Below are 22431 nucleotides of genomic sequence, written 5' to 3'. Positions count from 1 at the left end.
CGTCGAGTGGCAGTTTTTTTCCTTTACTGGTGTACAGCGTTTAGCCTTGAGCCATGTTTGAAATGCATCATGCGAGGAGTTTGGGGCCGGATGCCTTGTTTTGGCGCTGTTTGCTTGATATCATATTTCGCTAGAGTAGACAATATACTTTATATCTCGTATGTCAATGTGGAGTGTGCGCATTGTTTAGTGCCTCTCTTCGTCGTATCAGCCATTCCACCCGAAGTCTGTATCCCGGTGGGCAGGAAAAGCTATCTCAGTCCAGAGAACCCGGCAGTGCCAGTCATGGAGGCTCAATCGACAATATCTCCGAAATGTGCGTATGATGTGAGTTCATCTTAGGCATGGTGTACTTGAGTCCATGTTTCATCGGTCAAATCCCCTTGATTGATATAATATTCACGAGGCTTGATGTCAATCATGTCTATTTCAACTTCCTATTCTCTTCATGACTTCGTCTTTTCTCCAAAGAAAAAAAGGAAACCAGCTCATGCCGCAAGACTGCACCATGGACCTGTCTACAGCTCATCCTTGCCTGTACTCTTAGGCTCCTCCAAGGTGCGGCTCTTGGGGTTCTTCTCGATGACCTCCTCGGGCACGCCCCTCCTCCTGCGGTCCAGCGCGGCAATCTCGTCGTCGTAGACGGTCCACTCGGGCACCTGCCTCCTGGCGCGGTCGAGCTTGGGCTCCTTCGTCTGCGGGTTGTTGCACAGATCGATCGTCCTCGCCTCGGCCTGGCTCTCGTCGCTGCACCATGTCTCGCACCAGAGCCACTCCTGCGGCAGGCTGTGGATGGGAATGGTGAACTGCATGTGGTTCGGCAGGTCCTGGTCCAGGTTCGCCAGGCTGTTCGGGTCGGCGCTGAGAGCGTGGTACTGCTGGCGCAGGCGGTCGCCGGCGGCGAGGTCGCGGAAGCGGCGGAGGTCGACGACGTAGAGCGCCGAGATGTGGTAGGGTTGGCCGCGGAGATAGTTGGCCCAGTAGCCCTGCTTCCAGAAGCGGAAGCCTTCCATCTCGGTGCGCGAGTCGCACATGGGCGTGAAGCCGTAGGGATCGCCCTCGAGCGGGTGGTTGACGAGGTCCATCATGTCAGTGCGCACGATCTGGTCGGCATCGACAAAGATGACCTTGTCGAGGGACAGCGGGAACAAGACGTCGAGGAAGAGAATCTTGTAGCCCCAGATCTCGCGCTGCTTCTCCTTCTGCTGGCGTAGCCAGTGCGGCCACTTGAACGTGACCATTTCGTACTTGAAGCCGTACTCCTCTGCTAGGTGAGGGATGAAATCTTTGAACGAGGGCGATAGGAACTGCTCGATGAACCAGAACTTGACCGTGTGCTTCGTGTTCTTCATGACACTAACCATCATGATGTTCAACATGCGCTCGTACAAATGACCGCTGGCCACGGAGAAGATGTTAATGTCGGCGTGTTCCTGCGCCGAGAGGGATTTGGTGGAGCCACCAAGTAGGCTTTCAGCAAATTTGAGACCTTGGGAGATAATACCCCCATCCTCCTCTGCCTCGTCTTCTTGCAGTACATCGGCCTTCTCCTGGCCAGGCTTGCGCTTTAAGCGGGGGTAAAGTGTGGTGCCCTGAAAGTCCATCAGCGCGACCTCGGTGCCCTCATCGCCAGGCACCGGCGCCCATCCTTGCGCGCCTATGCTTTCAATGGTGTAAATCTCAGTTGTTTTGCCATCCTTTAGGTTGATGTTGTAGAAGCCGGGATTGGCCTTGAACTGGAAGTACCCCAGGTTCGCCATGATGATGGTGTCGGCTAGGAGCGGCTCCTTTTCCGTGCCGAGGACTACTTGAGCACCTCGAGGAGGCTGACCAGCCTTGCCTTCGCGAGAGTGACCCTCGATGAGAATGTTTTCGAGTTGATAGATGACGTTCACATCGCCTTTGATAGAGCTCAACTTGATGTTGTCCGGGTCGTGAACACAGACCTTGGGAGCCACGAGCCACGAAGGAGGGATGTCCATGCCGGTCGTCAGCAGAGCCTCGCTCGGAAGACCCTTGAATGTGGCACCTAGAGCGCGAACCTTACCCGACTCGTCAAAGCTCGGCGCGGAGTCGAGGACGTAACGGAAGAATCGCTTTACCGGCAGCTCGCTAATCTCCTCTTTGGGGTTGAGGAATAGCTTGACATGGACGCCATCAAGCTCAGAGAGAACCTTGAGAATCGGAGCCCACCGCTGACCCTGCTCGCTGACGGGGTTCAGAAGACCGGTCAAATGAATGCTTGCTGTCTCCGCGTTTCCGACCTCAATTGCAGTGTGTTTTGAATCCCAAGCCTCAAACGAATTCACACGCACAGTAGAGGCCGACTCGAAAATGCCCTCAGGCACATCCGAGATGGTCGAAAGTGCCGTGATGGATGTCAGCTTGGCAGCCGCAAGGGGTCCAGATAGACGATCCGCCAGGCTGAGATCTTCCAGCGCGGCATACACAGGGAGGATTCGGGCTGTTTGCTCAGATTCAAGGAATAGCTGGAAGTCATCCTCATCGAAAGGAAGGTCCTCAGTTATCGGACCGATGACTCGACCGTTGAGGATGAGTGCGTTGGCCCCAGGTGCGATGGTGGCGGCTGACAAGAATGATGCGAGGGCGATCGTATAGTCCCCATCAGACCCAGTCTCAGCTGCATCGAGTATGGCCTTCAGCTGCTCCGGGGTCTCTACTTCAGTCAAAGCGCTCTCCTCCTTTCTCAGAGCGGCATTGATGAGTGGCCCGGTCGTAGTCGAGGCTGAATTGTGCACAATGTCAAGACGAATGCCGGGATTGGCACGCTGAAATCGCAGCGCCGCGAACAGCAAGTCCCTTCCGGGCCTGCGTTGTGAGGTCGCCAACGATTGTCAGGGCTGCCCAGGTTTCCTTGGTGGCCTCAGCATAGCCCTGAATGACAGGGACCGCAGAAAAGAGATTGTCGTGTTCCGCATAAATCTTATTGACGTCAAGGATTTGGATGGACTTCTCATCCTCAGGAAAGATGTAGCTGTTACGACGACTGAGAGCGCCCTTGAGGAAGCGGCCGGGAACCCACTCGTCTTCTTCAATAAGGCCCATGTATATACCTCGCTGAAATTGTTTGAAGGTCCCCGCCGATTTTCATGCTCATCGTCCTGAGCCATCCCTTGTCTCGAGGAAGCAGCAAGCCGTCCAAGAAAAACGGTGGAATTGTTGTCCCAGCGTTGAGGCGCTTGACCCAGTGTTGAGCAAGCTTGATGCGTTCCGCTTGCTCCTCGGACTGCATCACGTCATCGAAGGAAGCAGTAGATGCCTCGGGAAGAGCGACGGACTCGGCCACAACTCGATCAAAGACGATCTGGTCAGGTCTGGAGATTTTCGCGTCTTCAACGGACTGTTGCAGGTAGGCTACCATAGCCTCGGGACCATAGTTTTGCATCAAGTGATACACGGCCTTGGCCTGAGCGACCTTGTCATCACTGGGCGTCAAAGGAACCAAGCCGAAGCGGACCGGGAGCCGACGTTCCACGAAAGTGAAAAGATTGCTGATGACAGTCACGTCCTCAGGACTGGTTAAGTCGACCGGAACAACGAGGGTAAATATGTTCCGGCGAATCGAAGGCAATTGGCCAGGGTATGTGCGTTGAAGCAGCTACGAACGTCAGCCGGGTTTCTGGTTCCTCAATGAAAGGTCTTTGCTTACCGAGGTTAATTCAGAGGGCAGGTCTTTGTAGCGGGCATCCTTCTCAAGGTCGTTGAGCCAAATGATGACCTTGCCCTCTTCGATTTCGTCACGCCAATCAAACCTCGGCGGCTCATCGTCGTTCTTCGCCGAGGCAACTTTGGGATGTCCCAGAAGCAAAGCAGCTTGCTGGCCGGTCAGTCCAAGGTTCCGAATGTTGTCAATCAGCCTTCTCTCTCGACGAAGCATATCGATCAAGGTGAATGCCTCAATTTGGCGCTCAGTAAGCTGCACGCCATTCATCCACAGAGCATTCAGACCACTGGGCGCCATTGCAGCGCGGTTCTTGTCATGCTCAGCCAAGAAGTCCTCAGACACTTCGTGGGTAGCAAGCGACGAAGAGAATTTGGGAAAGTCTTGTGTCAGTTTGAGCAAAGCGTCCCAGGGATCTTGGCTTTGCGTGATGAAAGAGGCAGCCTTAAGACCCAACGGTGCCAAGTCAGATGTTGAAAGAGGTTTGAGGTCTGCGACTTCCTCCTCCTTATCAAGGACGACCTCTGTGGCGATGGACTTCTGCGGGCCATCCGTTTGAGCCTCACGATCATCGATAACAATGTAGTCAGTCCTCTTCAAGGCAAGCTCAACGCCATAACCATTAACGGGTAATGGTTCTTGCAGGGCGCCCACAGCTCTGCGATAGCGAAGCCGGTATGAGATCTCGCCGTTCCGTGCTTTTTGCGCTAATGCTTGATGGAAAGCACCAAATGCGCTTGACGCAGGGTCTGCATAGAGAGCAACGTCGGTGCCTGTTCCTATCACGCGGTCGAAGGGAAGCAATTTAACGATACTGGAAACCCTCGCTTCGGGGTTCTCCAGTGTAGGAGAGCAGTATTGGGACCCCGCGAACTGGAGCCAGATTTCACAATCCTGCTGCTTTCCTCCAGTTACATGTGTCGCGACAGCAGTGTCATAATACTGATAATGGGCTTCGATACGTGGTGCCGATAACCTCATGGATAGCGCGAGCTTGAATGTTGACAAGGCATCAGGGCTGTTGATATGGTTGTCATCCTGTAGAAGCTGAAGGAAGTCGTCGTACAGCGCCTTGTGGGTAGATGAATCCTTGAAGTGCCCGCTAGCAATGCGGTCGAGTATGGGGAAATAGGACGTAGCATTCTCGCCAGCAGCAGTCTCCCTGAACGAATGATTGCATTAGCTTGAGCTGAGAACATGGCCGGCAACGGGTTGTCCCTTACAGAAGTTCCAGGAGGTAGGGACCAGCCGGAAAGGCCGCTTGCATGTGTACATTGACCGAAGGCCCGGCCGAGACGTTGACGGCTGCCCAAAAGATGGCAACCAGCCCCAATGGCGATCGACAGAGAAGTGTCATGGTTCCGCTCCCCGAGGTATGTTGAGTAGGTAACTAGGTACCTAGGTAGGTAGAGTACGGGCCTCGTGGGTCACGCCCTGTATCGACAGCTTGGTGGTTCCAAGCTTCAAAGGGAGGAGGATTTGAATTGACGAGGTCCTGTCAGGCTTGTAGGCCCAGTCATACCACACGGTAAGTAGCACAGGTAGAGTAATCTGGTTCGCAAGCCCTCCAGCAGCAAGCGCGAATGAGGGGCATCAAGTCCGTAGCACAGACGAGTCGAAGTTGACGTCGGCTTCACAATCTGAACACCTTTACTGGAAGAGCTGTTCAGATCAGGTATAGCGCAACCCCTTGCTCAGGGGTCTGACCCGGCAGAAAGGTGGCATCTGTGGAGGGGTGACAGGGGCGGTGAGCGAGCTACAGTGCCCGGAATCGGATTAACACTTGAGCGTCCCCCCTTGCCAGGCTTGGGCCCACAATGCCCACACCTTAGCAGATGGCCACGAAGCGAATTGCTGCTAAGGGGGTTGAGGCAGCCTCAGGAAAGTGGCCTTTCGACATACCTGAGCCCGCGATCACCGACCCGGACACCGTCATCCTTCGTTCTCCTCCTACCACCTCCTTCTCGGCCATCGAACCTGCCGCAGCTGCCGTAACACTCCCCGGCACGATCGAAAGCCGTCGCCGAGCCTTGCCTGAAGTGCCACTTGTTGCTTCGCTGGATGCTCGAAGCTGCGGCTTCACCTCCCCGCCAAAATGTCGGCCTCGGGCAATAACATGTTGACCAAGGTACATCGCATCCATCAATGCAGCATCTTCTCAGGGGTCGCTTTACTTACTGTATTGTAGTTCGAGTCAAAGTCTTCGCGCGCAAAGGGCATTGCCTTCCACCCCAAGAGGTACGTTCACAGCCTCCCTATCTAGGGCGCGACGCTCTTCACTTGACCTTCGATTCATCCCTGCTGACATAGCTCCATAGGCCATGGATTCTCGTCGCCCTCCATTCGTCTACGATCCAGCTCTGGGACTACCGCATGGGAACTCTGATCGACCGATTCGAGGAGCATGATGGCCCCGTTCGCGGAATTGACTTCCACAAGACCCAGCCCCTCTTCGTCTCGGGCGGTGACGACTACAAGATCAAGGTTTGGTCGTATCAGACCCGTCGTTGTCTCTTCACCCTCAGCGGTCATCTCGATTATGTTCGCACCGTTTTCTTCCACCACGAGCTCCCGTGGATCATCTCCTCTTCCGATGACCAGACGATTAGAATATGGAACTGGCAGAATCGCTCCCTGAGTACACCTTCCGCACACGCTATCCTCGACCGCGTATGCTAACGTTCCATAACAGTTTGCACTATGACGGGCCACAACCACTACACCATGTGCGCTCAGTTTCACCCCAAGGAGGACCTCGTCGTCTCTGCCTCTCTCGACCAGTCCGTCCGTGTCTGGGACATTTCCGGCCTGCGTAAGAAGCACTCCGCCCCGACCTCCATGACATTTGAAGACCAAGTCGCCCGAGCGAACCAGAACCAGGCCGACATGTTCGGCAACACCGATGCTGTTGTCAAGTTTGTGCTCGAGGGTCACGACCGTGGTGTCAACTGGGTCGCCTTCCACCCTACAATGCCCCTCATTGTGTCCGCCGGTGACGACCGTCTTGTCAAGCTCTGGCGCATGAGCGAAACGAAAGCCTGGGAAGTCGATACCTGCCGTGGTCATTTCCAGAACGCCTCGGGTTGTCTTTTCCACCCCCACCAGGATCTGATTCTCTCTGTGGGAGAGGATAAGACCGTCCGGGTTTGGGATCTCAACAAGAGGACAGCAGTGCAGACCTTCAAGCGCGAGAACGATAGATTCTGGGTCATTGCTGCCCATCCCGAGATCAACCTCTTTGCGGCGGGTCACGATAACGGCGTGATGGTCTTCAAGCTCGAACGGGAGCGCCCGGCCTCAGCCGTGTACCAGAACAACCTCTTCTACATCAACAAGGAGAAGCACGTCAAGTCTTTTGATTTCCAGAAGAGCATCGAAAGCCCGACTCTGTTGTCCCTCAAGAAGCTGGGCAGCCCTTGGTCGCCTCCACGAACGATATCATATAACCCTGCCGAGCGGTCCGTCCTAGTCACGTCAACAACCGACAGCGGCTCCTACGAGCTTATCAGCCTACCCAAGGATAGCTCTGGTGCTATTGAACCGACCGAGTCTAAGCGCGGCTCTGGAAACTCTGCCATTTTTGTCGCGAGAAACCGCTTTGCGGTTCTTAGTGTGGCCTCCCAGACCATCGACATCAAGGATCTCGCGAACAATGTCACCCGGTCTTTCAAGCCCCCTGTTGGTACGACTGACATTTACTTTGGCGGCACCGGCAACCTCCTGATCATCAACCCCACACATGTTCACCTTTATGACATTCAGCAGAAAAAGAGTGTCGCCGAGCTTGCCGTCACCGGTGTCAAGTACGTTGTGTGGTCTAATGACGGTCTCTATGCTGCACTTCTCAGCAAGCACAACGTGACCATTGTTACCAAGTCGCTCGAGCAGGTCAGCACCCTTCACGAGACCATCAGGATCAAGAGTGCCACCTGGGATGATACTGGCGTTCTTCTCTACTCGACTCTGAACCACATCAAGTACACTTTGATGAATGGCGACAATGGCATTGTGCGTACACTTGACCAGACTGTCTACCTCGTCCGCGTCAAGGGTCGCAACGTGTACTGCTTGGATCGTGCTGCCAAACCTAAGGTTCTGCAAATCGATCCTACTGAGTACCGCTTTAAGCTTGCTCTTGTGAAGAGGAACTACGAGGAGATGCTTCACATCATCAAGAACTCGAGTCTTGTGGGCCAATCTATCATCTCGTACCTGCAAAAGAAGGGGTATCCAGATATTGCCCTGCAGTTTGTCGAGGACCCTGCCACCCGATTCGAACTCGCGATCGAGTGTGGTAACCTTGATGTTGCTGTCGAGGTGGCCAAGGAACTGGATCGACCCAAGCTCTGGACGCGTTTGAGCACTGAGGCTCTCTCCCATGGAAACCACCAGATCGTGGAGATGTGCTACCAGAAGCTCAAGCAGTTCGACAAGCTGTCCTTCTTGTATCTTTCCACAGGTGACCACTCCAAGTTGGCTCGTATGGCCAAAATTGCGGAGCACCGTGGCGACTTCACTTCCCGTTTCCAGAACGCCCTGTACCTCGGCGAGGTTGAGGACAGAATCCAGATGTTCAAGGAAATTGACCTCTGTGAGTTCACCAGTCCTCCTTTATTATCACCTTCACTAACCCCACGTTGACCCTCTGGCGTTCATGACTGCGAAGTCCCACGGCCTAGAGGAGGAGTGCCAGAGCATCCTCGAGGCGACTGGTCTTACCGAAGACCAGCTCACCATGCCTTCAATTGGAGAGCCTTTGTCGCCCCCAAAGCCGGTCGTGCCAACCTACAAAGCCAACTGGCCCACCAAGCCAACCTCACAGTCGATCTTCGAAACTGCGCTTAACGACCCCGCTGGCGGCGCTCTGGAGGATGCCACAGCCCGAGTGGACGAGTTTGGTCTTGATGAAGCAGGTGACAGCACTGCCAAACGCAATGACAACCTAATTGATGCCGATGACGATGAGGACGCTGCCGGCTGGGACATGGGCGACGATGTCGTTCCCGAAGTCGAGGGCGACTTTGTCAACGTTGAAAGCGCTGACGCCGGGGGTGCTGCTAGCAGCGAGGCCGATCTCTGGGCTCGCAACTCGCCATTAGCTGTGGACCACGTCGCCGGTGGTTCTTACGAGACTGCGATGCAGCTACTCAACCGGCAGGTCGGTGCCGTCAACTTTGCGCCCTTGAAGCCTCGGTTCCTCGAAGTATACCGGTCCTCCAAAACATACCTGCCCGCATCGGCAGGTTTGCCTCCTCTCGTCAACTATGTGCGTCGCACCGTCGAGGAGACGGACCCAAGGAAGGTTCTTCCCATTGTGCCACGCGATCTAGAATTCCTTGCCACAAACGACCTGCAAAAGGGCTACGATTCGATGAAAACGAACAAGCTGGAGCAGGGCCTCAAGATTTTCAAGGGCATCCTGCACACCATCCTCGTAAACGCTGTCTCGAGTGAAAGCGAGGTGGCTGAGGCTAAGAAGCTCATCACCTCGGCCAGTGAGTACGCCGTCGCCATGGCGGTCGAGCTCGGGCGCCGAGAGCTGGGCGCTCCCGATGTCGTGTCGCAAAACCCCGAGCTTCTCAAGCGCAGCCTGGAGCTATCGGCGTACTTCACCATCCCCAAGATTGAGGTTCCTCACAGGCAACTCGCACTGCTGAGCGCCATGCAGCTGGCGGTTAAGAACAAGAACTACAGTTCTGCACTCAGCTTCGCGAATAGGATCATCGCCAACGGTGGCGCCACCAAGATTATTGAGAACGTAAGTAGTGTTGTTTGCCAGCTGGTCGTGAGAGTATTTAACTGACAGCATGACAGGCCAAGAGGATCAAGGCTCAGTGCGAGCGTAGCCCCCACGACTCGATTGAACTCGAGTTTGACCAGTTTGCCGAATTCGAGGTCTGCGCTGCCAGCCACACGCCAATCTACAGCGGCACGGCGTACGAGGAGTGTGCGTTTGACGGCTCCAAGTACCACAGCAAGTACAAGGGAAGCGTGTGCAGGGTATGCGAGGTCTGTGAGATTGGCAAGCATGGTAGCGGGTTGAAGCTTTTCGCATAAAAGAGTTAAGGCGGCCGGGGATGAATTGATGGACGAAGCAACGACTCGGAGTGGACGGCCCCCTGGGAAAAGTTACTTAGAGACGACTGCTGTGTCGAGTGATTTCGGGGCGTCTTGTCATTAGCTAGCAGCAACGACGTCGAATTGTTAATCTGGTCTTGCGTAACGTGACGGATGTGGGGTAGCTGTGCGACTCGAGCTGGCACCAGGCATCGACAGATCAAGTATTGAACACGAGTCTCTGCGACAGATATCTGGTCAAGTATCAAGTATGACCGGTGCTCACGCACAGCAGCAGTAAGCAAGCATCATGAAGGTAGTTTAAAAAAAAAACCTGGCGACGCCCCCGGAAACCTGTATTCCTGCCCGCCTCTGTCGGTCTTATTAATAGTACACACAACCACGTCTACCGTCCACCGTCGGGCCGCCACCTCGTGCTTCCCTTCTACACAATCGTCTCCAGCTCTCGTGCGTAGCCCAACGTGTTCTCGATGACCATCTTGCTGAGCTCCTTCTGCTGGCCGCCCTCCTCGACCGACGCCTCGGCCGTGTCGGGGAAGTAAATGTTGCCGTCGCGGATGAGCCAGCCGCGGTGCTTGGCGAACTCGACGACGGCCCCCTCCGAGTCGAGGAAGAGGAGGGACTTTGTGGAGCTGATGGGCAGGCTGGGGTAGGCGCGCTCGCTGCTGGACGCAATCTCGGAGCGGATCTGGGAGGTGAGAATCTGCAGCGTGTCAGTCTTCATGTCCGTTGGTTGCTATCCGCCGCGACGCAAGAGCAAAGAACAGGGGGGGGGCGAAAGGGACACAGTTTGTAATGTAAGGGGGGGCGATGTGGGCTCACCTCGGAAAAGACAGAGTACTCCTCGCAGGGCACCTCCCGGCTCTTCATGGCCTTCCAGACACGGTCGTAGCTGCCCTCCATGAGCCAGCGCTCGAGGCGGATGGGGTAGCCGAGGTAGCGGTCGCCCTCGACGGCCTCGGCGTCACCGCCGCCGTCGCGGGTGGCGAGGCTCTCGAGCTCCGAGTGGAACTCGGCGTAGCGGCCCTGCGTCAGGAGAAGGAGCATGTAGAGGCCCGTGATCTTGTTGCGCTCGGCGGGGTTGGGCCGCAGGGCGTCCGGTCCGAGGTCGTAGAAGGGCTGGAGCTGGTGAACGTAGCGGGTGAAGGCGTCGGGGTTGCGGGCGCGGATGGAGGCCAGGGCGCCCTTCTCGTAGAGATCGCGGGCCAGAGCGAGATGGGCGGCGGGGGTCGTGGGGGACGGTGTCAGGGCGTTGAGCTTGAGGAGCGCCAGCTTGGCTTTGGACAGTTGAGCGGAGGCATCGGCGTAGGAGAGGGAGGACCCTTGGGCCTGGAGCTGGGAGAGGATCTGTTGGAGGGCGCGTTCGGCCATGGTGAGCCGTGTTCGGATGGTATTGATGGGCCGTGTGGTTGCGATGGAGTTATTTCAGGCGTCTTGTGCGCTGGGAGGTCTCGTTGGTGGCCGTGATGGTCGTGATTGAGCTTGATGATGTGTTGTCGTGATATTGTCTTGCCGTCACTGACCGTACCTAGGCTGCTGAGAGGCTGACGAAGGTGCGTGCTGGTCATTGGGGGAGACACCCCGGGGGTGGACGGAACCGATTACAAAGTCAAGACTGTGTCACGTGGCTTCAGTGGGATGACAGGCCTCATGCAGGTTACATAATAATACCACGAGCATAATGTACATGTATGCACTGCACTGCAATCCCCCATCCCCCAGATGCCACCACCCTTGCACGAGAGCATATCCGCTAGTCCTCTCTGTGGCCGTGAAGGCGTTCAATGGTTTCGCGTGATTCTGCAGGTGACGTGAAACCAGGCAGATTCCGAACGGCAGATCCTTCAGGCAAGGCAGCCTTGCCGAAGACTAGACAAACTTTGGGGACAGGTACTGTACAGCGACACGACCATGGCAGGACTCGTTTACAGGCGACTGGAACGGCTCAACTTCTGTGTTTCAGTGTGGTATTTTTCAGTAGACTGCCGTGTGGCAACATTTGACTGTGGGCAACTGTGCATTGCATCCAGTCGAACAGAAGAACTCCAGGGGCTGGTGACAGGTGCTCATAAAGGACGACCTTAAAGGTCTATGACTTGATATTGGTGAATGTGGATGCTGGAAAAGCCCCTGAACCTTCTTTGTTGCCAACAATAGAACTCTTACCAGGACACACCGATGCAGACCAGTGTCTGCAAGGTAGGGAGCCACCGCGGGGAGGCGTGGCGAAGCTCGGCGAAAATACGCCTAAAGCAATCCGACATGCAGCGTTTATATAGGCTGGCCTGTCGAAATAACGAGGGTCGGGCGACGCAGCACACCATTGGCCAGCAGGGATGTTGTAACCCCGGATTCGGTTTTGACGTTTGAGGGCATCATGAGTCCATGACCATACCGATCATTACATGGATGCAAGTTTGTGGAAGAGGGCAGGGGTGTCGGTCCAAGCGCAAGTCAGATAAAAAGGCAGACATGATTGGCATTGTCGGAGGGTTGGGTCACAATGTATTCCTGGGTACCTAGGTAGGTAGGTGCTAGGGGTAGCATTGAGTGAAGGATAAGCAAATGGGGAGGTACCTTACTTTGAGGTGCTTGACTGAGCGCCGGAGACGACGGAAACTAAAAAGACGACTGAACCCCTTTCGATCCGAGGGCACTTACTGCTTGTTGCTGCTGCTGCTGCTACTGCCAGCGCTGCTGACAGTTGCTCGACCTGGTGACCTGCGGCGCACCTTCTCGAGATCACTCAGATTGGTCTGTCCGCCATAGTGCCTACTGCCGTCTTCTTGTCTTGCGGCACCTGACGAAGACGGCCTGTTCTCCTGCCCACTTCTTCAAGGCTGTCGCACACGAGACTGCCTGCCTCCCACACGGACGACCTCCCATTTACAACGTCCATATCATCATCGTCTTCGACTGCACACCCCATCACCATCACCATCGTCATCGTCATCGCCATCGCCATCGCCATCGCCATCGTCATCTCAAGCCCATCGTTGGCAACCAAGGCACGCATACGTTTCTTGATGTGCTCGACCTCTGCCGCCTTGCACTTTGAGCCACCAGCCCGCTGGCAAGACGGAGACGGCAAGCTGGACTCCCACGGCCAACATGGCCTACAATAATAGACCGCTGTATGTTCGCAATGGCTACAGCGATGTGCCTGCGGCAACACCAACCATCTCGACCCGGGGCCACGCCCACGCCCAGCGCTCCCCATCATCGAACAGTAAGTTGGCTATTTCCTCAGTATTTTGTACGTGAACCTGTTTGGAAGCCCTGTCGCCTGTTTTCACTGTATGAGTTGCTCGTGCCTTGCGACCGACGAGGTTAGCCAGGCAATCCTACCTTGGTGATGGACACGAGTGTGTCGTTCTGGCATGGTTGATAGAAAAGGCAACCAAGCGAGTAGCGCTTGAACAATGGCCACCCTGGCACAGAAAACCCACCCAACCCCTACCTACGGCACCTAGGTGACTCGCTAGGTACGGCGCAGAGGCCTGCATCCTTGCCTGCGAGACGCGGCATGCAACGCAATCGCAGAACACAACATCAGCTACCGGCCGGCCCGCGGAAACCAACACGATGGCACCTATCGGCCGAATGCTACTATCACCCACCAACTGAGTCCCGAAGAAGGCAATTCCGATTTAGCAACTTCGATAAAGGGGCTTGCGTTCGTCAGGCAGGGCGCAGCAGTTTCCACATCCACAGCTAAGCTGGGTCAGCCACCAACAATGGGTCACTCATTCAGTTGACTGTGACCCTACCTCTGCCAGTACGCGCTTTCGCATGTTTCAACGAGCCGCCCAGGAACAGTGGGCTTCCCCTTGGCAAGCCGCAGCTCCGTTGCGAAACAGCCTTTGAACGTCTCCATTTCGTGCCCTGCCCGACCTGACCTTTGGTGCCTGAGCAGGGTAGCACGGCTTTGCGTGCCATTTTGACAGGCATCGAGGGTCCCATGAATTGCGAAGACGCCAGGCGGCTCCTCTCCTCTCGAATGGGCCTCTCCTAGGGGCCTCTCCTAGGGGCCTCCTCCGCCCCTCCCCGCCTTCAACTACAAGATGGGCCTTGCTCGCTCCGATGCATTGTGTTGATGAAGCCCCCGCATCCGATCGCATTCCTCGTTCCCGCTCTCGTTCCCCTCGCACCCCCTCAGCCCCTTAACCCAACAACGCTCACTCGAGCCATCTCAAGCGTGGTGGCAGAAGCAAGCCCCTGTCTACAAACGCTGCGCGAAGCCGGTCGACCGTTCGATAGTCTCACTCTGGTCGACTGCCACCCCGTTCCCACTTCTGACAGGGCCCTCCTGACAAGCACTCTCCTGGCTCCCATCCGCCGCTCACCAGCACCAACCACCGTCAGTGTAGTGCCTGTCCGCCCACCACCTACGCAGGACCACTCCGTTCCTCCACCGATCCAGGCACCCAGCGGCCAACGACTGAGCATCCGCCCCCCGCTGACGCTATTTCTATTTATGCAGACCTCCTGCCTCAGCCTCAAAACCTGTCGCAGTCTCACGCATCCGCACCCAATATGCCCCAGCTCGGCGCAACATTTGTTCCCAGCGGCTTCGATGACTATTACATGCCTGAGGTCGTCGCGCCCTCCCCCCAGCGGTACGTCTGACTCTTCTGATACCTCTCCGCACGAGGGCCCCGCCTCACTCGTTGTGCCTTTGCCTTTCACAGCGGACCGCCTCAAAATCTGCACTTGGCGGGGGAATCCCTCAGAACGTCCGGTTTTGGCGACCCCTCGTCTCGCGGCCTGCGCGCGCTGCCACCTCCGTCCACCGGTTTGCATGCTGCCCGCTGACATTGCATTTCTTCTCCCTACAGCATAACGCCGCAGGTCCCTCAGAACATGCAAGACGACCTTCAGCGCATGGAACTTGAAGCACGCGAAGCCCCCCGACCGGCAAACGACGACAACTCCCCCTCCAGCCTCTACAGCAATCACCCGCAGCGACAGTCTTCGCTTCGAGGCCCTCCCGCCAACGCGTACGGAAAGACTGCTGACGACGATTATACCGCTCTGCCGAGCAACACCCCAGGCAAGACCGCCACCATGTCGCACACTGGCGACGCCCCCTCCTTCTCCCCCTTCCCAAAAGTGAAGGGGGAGAATATCCCGCCAAGCGACGAAGACAAGGAGGGCATTCTATGGAAAGCTCGCGAGCATGTTCTGCACTCGAACAATGTCTCCATGCAGCTGTCATGGGCGCGCGACACCCTCTCATGGGTCGAGATCCTGCAAGAGGCTGCCGTCAGGGAAGCAGATGGCCAACCCCGCCCCCAGACCCCCAAGGTTGAGCACACTCTGCGACTAGATGCCGTTAGCATCGTCGACTACCTCGCAGGGCAGGATCATCCTGAAGCCATGTTCATCAAGGCGAAATGGCACGAATTCGGCAAGTTTGGCGTTCGTCAAGACAAGAAGGAGGCCTACAATGGCTACAAACGAGCTGCAGCTTTGGGCTACGGCCGTGCTGAATATCGCATGGGTATGCTGTTTGAGAGCTCCAACGACTTTGTGCAAGCTGTCGAGCACTATTATGTCGGCCTACGCCACAAGGACTCTGCCGCCTCCTACCGTCTTGGCATGATGAGTTTGCTGGGTCAGCACGGTCAGCCCAAAGATTACAACAGGGGATTGCAGCTCATCAACGAGGCTGCCGACACGGCGGACGAGGACGCGCCCCAAGGTGCTTACGTTTACGGCATGCTGCTGTCGAGGGAGCTGCCCGAGATTAGTATACCCGACGCAGTCTTACCCCTCGATCTGTCACTGGCCAAGATGTACCTGGAAAAGGCAGCTTACTTGGGATTTGCCAAGGCGCAGCTGAAGATGGGCCAAGCTTACGAGCTGTGCCAGCTGGGATGCGACTTCAAGCCAGCCTACTCCATCCACTACTACGGCCTGGCCGCGCAACAGGGCCAGCCCGAGGCCTCGCTCGGCGTCAGCAGGTGGTTTCTCTTTGGCTACGAGGGCGTTTTCAACAAGAACGAGCAGCTGGCCTACAAGTATGCTCATGATGCCGCTGTGGCCAAGCTGCCCACTGGCGAGTTTGCCATGGGCTACTACCACGAAATCGGCATCCACGTTTCCAAAGATCTCCGCCAAGCTCGTCATTGGTACGAGCTAGCTGCAGAACATGGCAACAAGGATGCCGTTGGCCGTCTCGACTCCCTCAGCGAGTCCAAGGCCCTTACCAAACAAGACCACGAGACGACCACATTGACCAGAATTAAGTCGACTCACGGCTCACAGCGCGGCAAGAGACCAGACCGCTTCAAACAACAACAACCCAGCAAGGCGATGCCGACTGTCACGGAGAGTGCGCCGACGACGCCAATCGACCGGCCGTCTCCTCGAGTTTCGCCTCAACCTTCACCTGGACAGCATCCGACGCTGGTCCAGGATGGTCTAGACTTTCCTGATCCTTCTCGCGCGTCTGTTCAGGTCGCCAGGACGCCTGCATTCGGCGTCAACCTCGACACAGGCTTGGCTATGCGTCCAAAGTCAGCCGCGCCATATCCTGAAGATGACAGGCCCGCGCCGCTCAACTACGGCGGCCGATCACCGTCTACGGCACCATACCCCGATGACGACATGGCCTCAAGGCATCTTAGCGCTGGGAACCTCCGCTCTGCCTCCGGGCCCCACGCTGACCGACCCATGAGCGCCTTTGGCATTCGCCCGAGTGCGACGGATGTCTCCGGTGGAAGACACCCTTACGGCAACGAGGGCATACGCGGTTCGCAGTCGATGGCGAACCTGGCACCAACTGGCGGCGACCCCCGCGGCCGGCCCGCCCAGGGGCCTGGAGGCTACAGACAGCCGAGCCCTGGCCCTGCGGGCGGAGGATATAGACAGCCAAGCCCTGGCCCCGGTGGTTACGGCCGCCAGGATATGCAGCGCCCGTCAACGGCACAGCCATATGGGGGTGGCAGCGGTGGAGGTCCTGCCAGCAACCCGGCTGTCAATAAGCTCAGCAAACAACAGCCGCCCGTGGGTTACAACAACAAGCCGCAACCACAGAGTCCGTACGGCGGTGGCGGTGGCGGTGGCTACGGTGCCGGTCCTGGGCCTGCCCCTGGCGCGCCGAACAACTACAGCCAGCCGAATCTGTCATCGCACCCACAGCCCGGTCGCGAATATGGAGCGCGGACATCTTCACGCCCTGCTTCGACAGCGGTTGGCCCGGGAGGTCGACCGGAAAGGTACGATTCGATGCCGGTCGGCAGCCCAGCGAGTGCATCCCGGGTATCGACAGGCCCCAGTGCGGGTGGGCGACCTCCCGTGGGACGACCGGACCTAGAGGGTAGGACTGGGAGTGCACCGCCGGGGGCGCAACCACGACCACCGGCCCCTGCACAGGCCAAGCCGGGTAAGCAGCCGGGCCAAGGCCCTGCGACATTTGAGGAGATGGGTATTCCCCAGGGCAAAGGCGACGACCAATGTGTAAGTTGCGAGGTCACGGCGCCCACGATGGAAAAGCTTGCTAACCTTGCATCTCTCCTATTCAGATCCTCATGTAGAGGCGATGCATTATATGACGGATGAGACAACGGATACCAGACAGCAGCAGTGAAGGATTTCGCATGTTCGAGCAAACAACATACCATAGGTTGGTTTTCGTCGACACGCAGATGAAAGGCGAAACATGGGAGGAGCCGAGGCATGGGCAGGTCGGGAGGGAACCAGCCATTATGAGGCGCATGAAGAAAGTGGATGGATTCTTACGACCCAATTTTGACTCGTTGTTCGTGTTCGTGAATGTTATTAGAGATGCGACACTCACAGTACCTGCGCAGAGATGGCTTGGGGTGATGGGTGGCTGCAGTGTGCCCGAACGGGGGTGGTGGTTCGGGTTAACTGCTGAGGCGAAAACCTTCGCAAACCTTCGCGGGAGGCGGGCGATGGGCAGCGGGAGGCTGGACGCTTTCTGCTTCTAGCGGCCGGATGGGGCAGGCGATGTTGGCGTTTGGTGTCACTGTGGATGAGGTCCCTCGATGCTGTGGTTCGAGGGACCACTTGGCATGCAACGCTGACTCGGGGCTGGGCCGCGGGCGGCAGCTCGAGCTGCGGGGTCTTCTGGCGGCGGCATGACGACCTTCCCGATTTGAACTCGATCTTCACCGTTGCCCGAGCTTGTCAAAAAAACGATCAGCAACAAATGCGCCAGCTCAATGTTCACCATGGGCAGCAGGTGGGGTGGCGAGACAACACGGGAGGGCTGCGGGGATGGCAGGCTTGCAGCTGCTCAAATAAGAAAGACATGATGCCCAGGTCGATGCTGCGTCTATCACCGTGGTTCCATCAGCACCAATCTCCAGCGCAAGAGCAATTCTCACGGTCTTGCTACCATGAAGTTCACCAACGCTCCTTTGGCGGCGGCGCTTCTGCCCGTCGTCGCCGCGCAGACGAAGCCCTGCCACCCGCCCGTTGACTCGGACAAGCTTCAGGAGCTCATCAAGTCCGATGCGTATGCGCCCTGCCCCTACTCCCGGCGTCGTTGAGAGTCTCTGCTGCAAGGCCCAGGCAAGCTAACTCACCCCGTTCCAGCTTGATGAAGAACCTCGAGGTGCTCAATGACATTGCCTACGCCAACGGCGGTCACCGCGCCTTCGGCTTTCCCGGCTACGCAGCCTCAGTCGACTACATCTACGGCGAGCTCGAGAAGCTCAAGGGCTTCGAGATTAGAAAGCAGGATTTCCCTGCCCTGTTTGTCGAGACGACGGCCAAGGAGTTCTCCGTTGACGGCGAGGTCTTCCGCTCCGTCGGCCTGACCTACTCGCCTAGCACGAGTGCCGAGGGTGTCGACCTGCCCATTGTGCACGCGCCTACAGGGCCCGCTGGCTGTGCGGCCGCCAACTACGCTGCGCAGAACATTGACGCCAAGGGCAAGATCGTCCTCGTCGAGCGTGGCGTGTGCCCCGACCAGACCACCTTTGCTGGCAAGCTCAAGGCTGCTGCTGCCGCCGGCGCCGTTGCCGTCGCCATTTACAACTCGGACCCGGCCCAGCTGACGGCCGGCTCGCTCTCGCTGCCCAACCCCGTCGAGTATGTTCCCGCCCTGCTGATTGATCAGGGTCCTGGCCGTGCCATCAAGGCGCGCCTCGACGCGGGCGAGGCTGTCACGGCGCACTTCCAGATCACGCAGCTCATTGAAGAGCGCATCACGCAGAACGTCATTGCAGAGACCAAGGGTGGCGACGCGAGCAACGTCGTCATGGTCGGCGCGCATCTCGACTCTGTCCAAGCCGGGCCCGGCATCAACGATGACGGCTCCGGCACGACCCTCATTCTCGAGCTCGCCAAGGCCCTGTCGCGCTTCTCGACCAATCTCAAGGTGCGGTTCGCGTGGTGGGGTGCCGAGGAGAACGGCCTCTGGGGCAGCAAGTTTTACGTAAACAACATGACCTCGGCCGAGGTTGATGACCTGCTTCTCTACGTCAACTTTGACATGGTCTCGCGCGGCTTCTTTGGCGTCTTTGACGGCGACGGTGCCGATGTCGGTCCCGGCGGCGCCCCCGGCTCGGAGGCTATTGAGAAGCTCTTCCTCGACCACTTTGAGTCCGAGGGTGTCGAGACGCGCCCCGTCGGTCTCACGGGCGGCACCGATTACGTTCCCTTCCAGCAGGTCATCAAGAAGCCCGTTGGCGGCCTCTTCACGGGCACGGGTGCCGAGCAGGACGCTTGCTACCACCAGGCGTGCGACAACATTGAAAACCCCAACCCTGAGACGCTCTTCACCAACGCCAAGGCCGCGGCCCACGTCATTAGCGTTCTGGCGACGGACGGCGTCGAGCTCGTGCCCAAGACGCTGGTCAACTCTACGTCGTTTGCGGCCATGAGGGAGATTCGCGACGAGGGCCTGCATGTGCACCTGGAGAGCATGAAGGCGTGCGACCACGACATCATCTAGATTAGATGTTCGGTTTGTGAATGAAGATGGGAGTTTACCGGAAGGTTGGGTGAGCGAGGTGTAGAACACGGGACTATTGGTGTATGGACGGTTGATGAGTGATGATGCGACGATGTAGTTATAGCAAGCTGTTGTCAACGAGGTCTTGATCATGTGCTTGTGTGAAATGACGCTCTGCTTTGCGTTTCAGCTCATGGTCCGTCCACTGGCGCGAGGAGCCCCCCTTTCCTGGAGCAGTACGGCAAACGGCCGCGCAAGGGAATGTACGAGACAACACATTGCACGCGTCATTGAGTGAAGCCTTCGCGAATGAGCGTGGGACCAGCCGGCAGGTGAAGAGTTTCGAGTCCCGGTCATTGATGTAGAGCAACTCTTCAATCAAAAGCGTGGGACTTCAGGGATAGGCCCTATCCAAATCACGCTCACCAAATAATCAAATGCAAGTGTGGCTAGGCAGAGTCCTCACTATGCATCCACGTCCCCGAACCTGATGTGTCCGAATATCAGGTAGCGTTGGAGCTGCTTGCTGGTTGGCACTATTTATAAAGCCCCTGCTTCTCTTCAAGCAAACGAACATTGCATTCGCTTTTATTTCGTCCTCTAGAAAGTGGTCCGACGGGCTTGTCCTTCACTCACACCTTGGCCCAAACCCCCCTGCCGAGTTTCCGCCTCTTGACCTCCCGTGCCGCCATCAAGCCCCCCATGCCGAGGGCCATGCAGCTCCCCGCAAAGGCCTGCGCGCCCACGTACCGCCCGCCCGTGGCGTCGATGACGGCCCCCGCGATAGGTGGCCCCGTCAGCACGGCAAAGCTGACAATCGTAAAGACCATGCCCATGCGCGTGCCCTGCTTGCGCGGGTCCGCCGTCAGCGCGCTCAGCCCGGCGGGGAACAGGCTCTGGATGCCGCCGGCGGCGATGCCGTAGAAGACGGCCCAGGCGTAGAGGCCCGGCTCGGACGACACGGCCATCCACGAGAAGGCCAGCAGCGAGCTGATGCCGGCCATGGGGATGAACATGTTGAGGGTGCCGAGCGTGTCGGCGACGTAGTTGGGCAGCAGCCGGCCGATGACGCCGATGCCGTTGAGGAGCAGGAGGAGGTTGAGCGAGTTGATGTAGGACAGGCCCTGAATGTCGCGCGAGTAGGAGGCGAGGTAGAAAAAGGCAAAGTAGACCCCCATGAAGCACTGCAGTGACATGTATGAGTATGCCGAGAGGAGGGTCTGAGGAGGAGAAACTCACGAGGAAGGACCCCAAGGCGTAAAACGTGTACTCGAGCTCTGCAAAGGCCGCCCACTCCACCAACTTGCCGGCCTTGCGCGGAGCGATCCGCGGTTTGAGGAAGAAGAAGCTCACGAGCATGGTGGCCAGCTGGATGAACCCAATGACCCGCATCGTCCAACCGAACCCGATCCGCGGCAGCAGTTCCCTGACGATGCTGGGAAACACCAGGCCGCCCGTCGCGCTGCCGCACGCCGAGATACCGATCGCCAGCGCTCGCCTCTTCTGAAAATACGTCGCAAGCAGAGCCAGGCACGGGCAGAACAAGAATCCATTGCCGAGACCCATGCAGACACCCTGCGCCAGGAAGAACTGCCAGTACTGTGTGCAGAACGACGTGGCAAAGGTGCCGGCCACCACGAGCACGGAGCCCGTGGCAAAAAGGGGGCGGAAGAATCCCGCATCGGTCAAGCGGCCGGTAAAGGTGCCGATGAAGAAGAGCAGAAAGATCTCGAATGAGCCGATCCAGGAGATGTCAGACGGTGCACGGTTCAGAGTCGACGTGTAGTGCGGTTGAAAAACACCAAAAGAGTTGATGACACCCCTAGGTCGAGGTCAGTCAGTCGAATCTTCTCATACAATGGTAAATAAGACCAAGGGAAGAGGGAGAGCATCATACCAAGTGTTCATGATGACGAGGTGCCCACTGAGGACTGCGGAAAGACACGATCGTCAGGATCTACTGCAAGCAGGTTGGCATGAGAACGGTATCACCTACCACACATCCATGCGGTGAAACCTCCATCAGGCGGCGGTCCAGGTGCAACGCTTGAGCGGGAAGTCATCCGACTAAGGACGCGGCTCGCGATGCTGGTCGTCTGGTGGTTCTCATCGTCATCACGCTGGTCAACCTCTCCTTCTCCATCACTGGTGGCATTGCTGGATGCGTCTGCTCTCTGTCTTTCGGTCTTGATCTGCTTGGCTTCTGAATCTGAACCATCTGTCGGGAAGTGCTCCAGCTTCTCGATGTCGCTGGATGGCTCTGATGACGTTGTGGCATTCATCATCGTCGCCGAGGTTCAATAGTGTGACGTGATACTCTCGGCAAAAAACAGGCTCGTCCCGCTATTCAATGACACTGTCGTAGAAAATAAAGATGGCCCTGGACGTCAATTGTAGACGCCACCGACGGATGGTACGATCAATGCAGGTCGACTCAAAGTTGAACTCCCAGATCACAACGATGACAACACCAGCGGTGGGCCCCTCTATAGGTATTTAAACTAACTATGCCTAGCCATCTTGCTCTTGGTAGGGTACTGACTTACCTAGGTAAACCTGGCAAGCCTTCCCAATCGAGTCATCAATCCCCTCGACTTGCCCAGTCATCGTGTTGATGACAAACGCAGCCCCGGATTTTGAAGAGCGCCCTGTGACGTGCCCCCGCGTTAATCCCGTCCTTCGCCCGTTCCACCACTGAAGTAGCGTCGATTGTCAAGGCCCCGGCCAACTCCGTTGCAAC

General features: G+C 57.2%; 7 protein-coding genes across 7 annotated transcripts; 4 read left to right on the top strand and 3 right to left on the bottom strand.

Annotated features, from left to right (window-relative positions):
- Positions 1 to 518: 518 nt before the first annotated feature.
- On the bottom strand, positions 519 to 5039 carry VDAG_02309 (UDP-glucose:glycoprotein glucosyltransferase; the record flags this gene model as incomplete). Its single annotated transcript, XM_009658338.1, has 5 exons — positions 519 to 2789; positions 2812 to 3007; positions 3075 to 3619; positions 3671 to 4844; positions 4906 to 5039. The coding sequence occupies 5 exons, from the start codon at positions 5037 to 5039 to the stop codon at positions 519 to 521; spliced, it is 4320 nt and encodes a 1439-aa protein (XP_009656633.1).
- Positions 5040 to 5777: 738 nt separating this feature from the next.
- On the top strand, positions 5778 to 9739 carry VDAG_02308 (coatomer subunit alpha; the record flags this gene model as incomplete). Its single annotated transcript, XM_009658337.1, has 6 exons — positions 5778 to 5810; positions 5871 to 5920; positions 6001 to 6320; positions 6375 to 8233; positions 8349 to 9440; positions 9497 to 9739. The coding sequence occupies 6 exons, from the start codon at positions 5778 to 5780 to the stop codon at positions 9737 to 9739; spliced, it is 3597 nt and encodes a 1198-aa protein (XP_009656632.1).
- Positions 9740 to 10184: 445 nt separating this feature from the next.
- Positions 10185 to 11131, bottom strand: VDAG_02307 (26S proteasome regulatory subunit rpn12; the record flags this gene model as incomplete). Its single annotated transcript, XM_009658336.1, has 2 exons — positions 10185 to 10496; positions 10583 to 11131. The coding sequence occupies 2 exons, from the start codon at positions 11129 to 11131 to the stop codon at positions 10185 to 10187; spliced, it is 861 nt and encodes a 286-aa protein (XP_009656631.1).
- A 1132-nt stretch (positions 11132 to 12263) lies between these two features.
- VDAG_02306 (uncharacterized protein) lies at positions 12264 to 12885 on the top strand (the record flags this gene model as incomplete). Its single annotated transcript, XM_009658335.1, has 2 exons — positions 12264 to 12283; positions 12600 to 12885. 2 exons carry the CDS (start codon positions 12264 to 12266, stop codon positions 12883 to 12885), a joined length of 306 nt encoding a protein of 101 aa, XP_009656630.1.
- A 1411-nt stretch (positions 12886 to 14296) lies between these two features.
- On the top strand, positions 14297 to 17301 carry VDAG_02305 (activator of C kinase protein; the record flags this gene model as incomplete). The annotated part of the gene is made up of 5 exons (XM_009658334.1): positions 14297 to 14379; positions 14415 to 14555; positions 14599 to 16983; positions 17044 to 17224; positions 17290 to 17301. The coding sequence occupies 5 exons, from the start codon at positions 14297 to 14299 to the stop codon at positions 17299 to 17301; spliced, it is 2802 nt and encodes a 933-aa protein (XP_009656629.1).
- An 828-nt stretch (positions 17302 to 18129) lies between these two features.
- Positions 18130 to 19691, top strand: VDAG_02304 (aminopeptidase Y; the record flags this gene model as incomplete). Its single annotated transcript, XM_009658333.1, has 2 exons — positions 18130 to 18248; positions 18329 to 19691. 2 exons carry the CDS (start codon positions 18130 to 18132, stop codon positions 19689 to 19691), a joined length of 1482 nt encoding a protein of 493 aa, XP_009656628.1.
- A 632-nt stretch (positions 19692 to 20323) lies between these two features.
- Positions 20324 to 22298, bottom strand: VDAG_02303 (riboflavin transporter MCH5; the record flags this gene model as incomplete). Its single annotated transcript, XM_009658332.1, has 5 exons — positions 20324 to 20875; positions 20931 to 21513; positions 21589 to 21622; positions 21688 to 21951; positions 22238 to 22298. 5 exons carry the CDS (start codon positions 22296 to 22298, stop codon positions 20324 to 20326), a joined length of 1494 nt encoding a protein of 497 aa, XP_009656627.1.
- Between the last annotated feature and the right edge of the window lie 133 nt (positions 22299 to 22431).

The sequence above is a fragment of the Verticillium dahliae genome, genomic scaffold (assembly GCF_000150675.1).
Source record: "Verticillium dahliae VdLs.17 supercont1.3 genomic scaffold, whole genome shotgun sequence".
Classification (NCBI taxonomy): domain Eukaryota; kingdom Fungi; phylum Ascomycota; class Sordariomycetes; order Glomerellales; family Plectosphaerellaceae; genus Verticillium; species Verticillium dahliae.
Note: the sequence above shows the minus strand (reverse complement) of the source record. Positions and strands in the feature narration are given on the sequence as shown.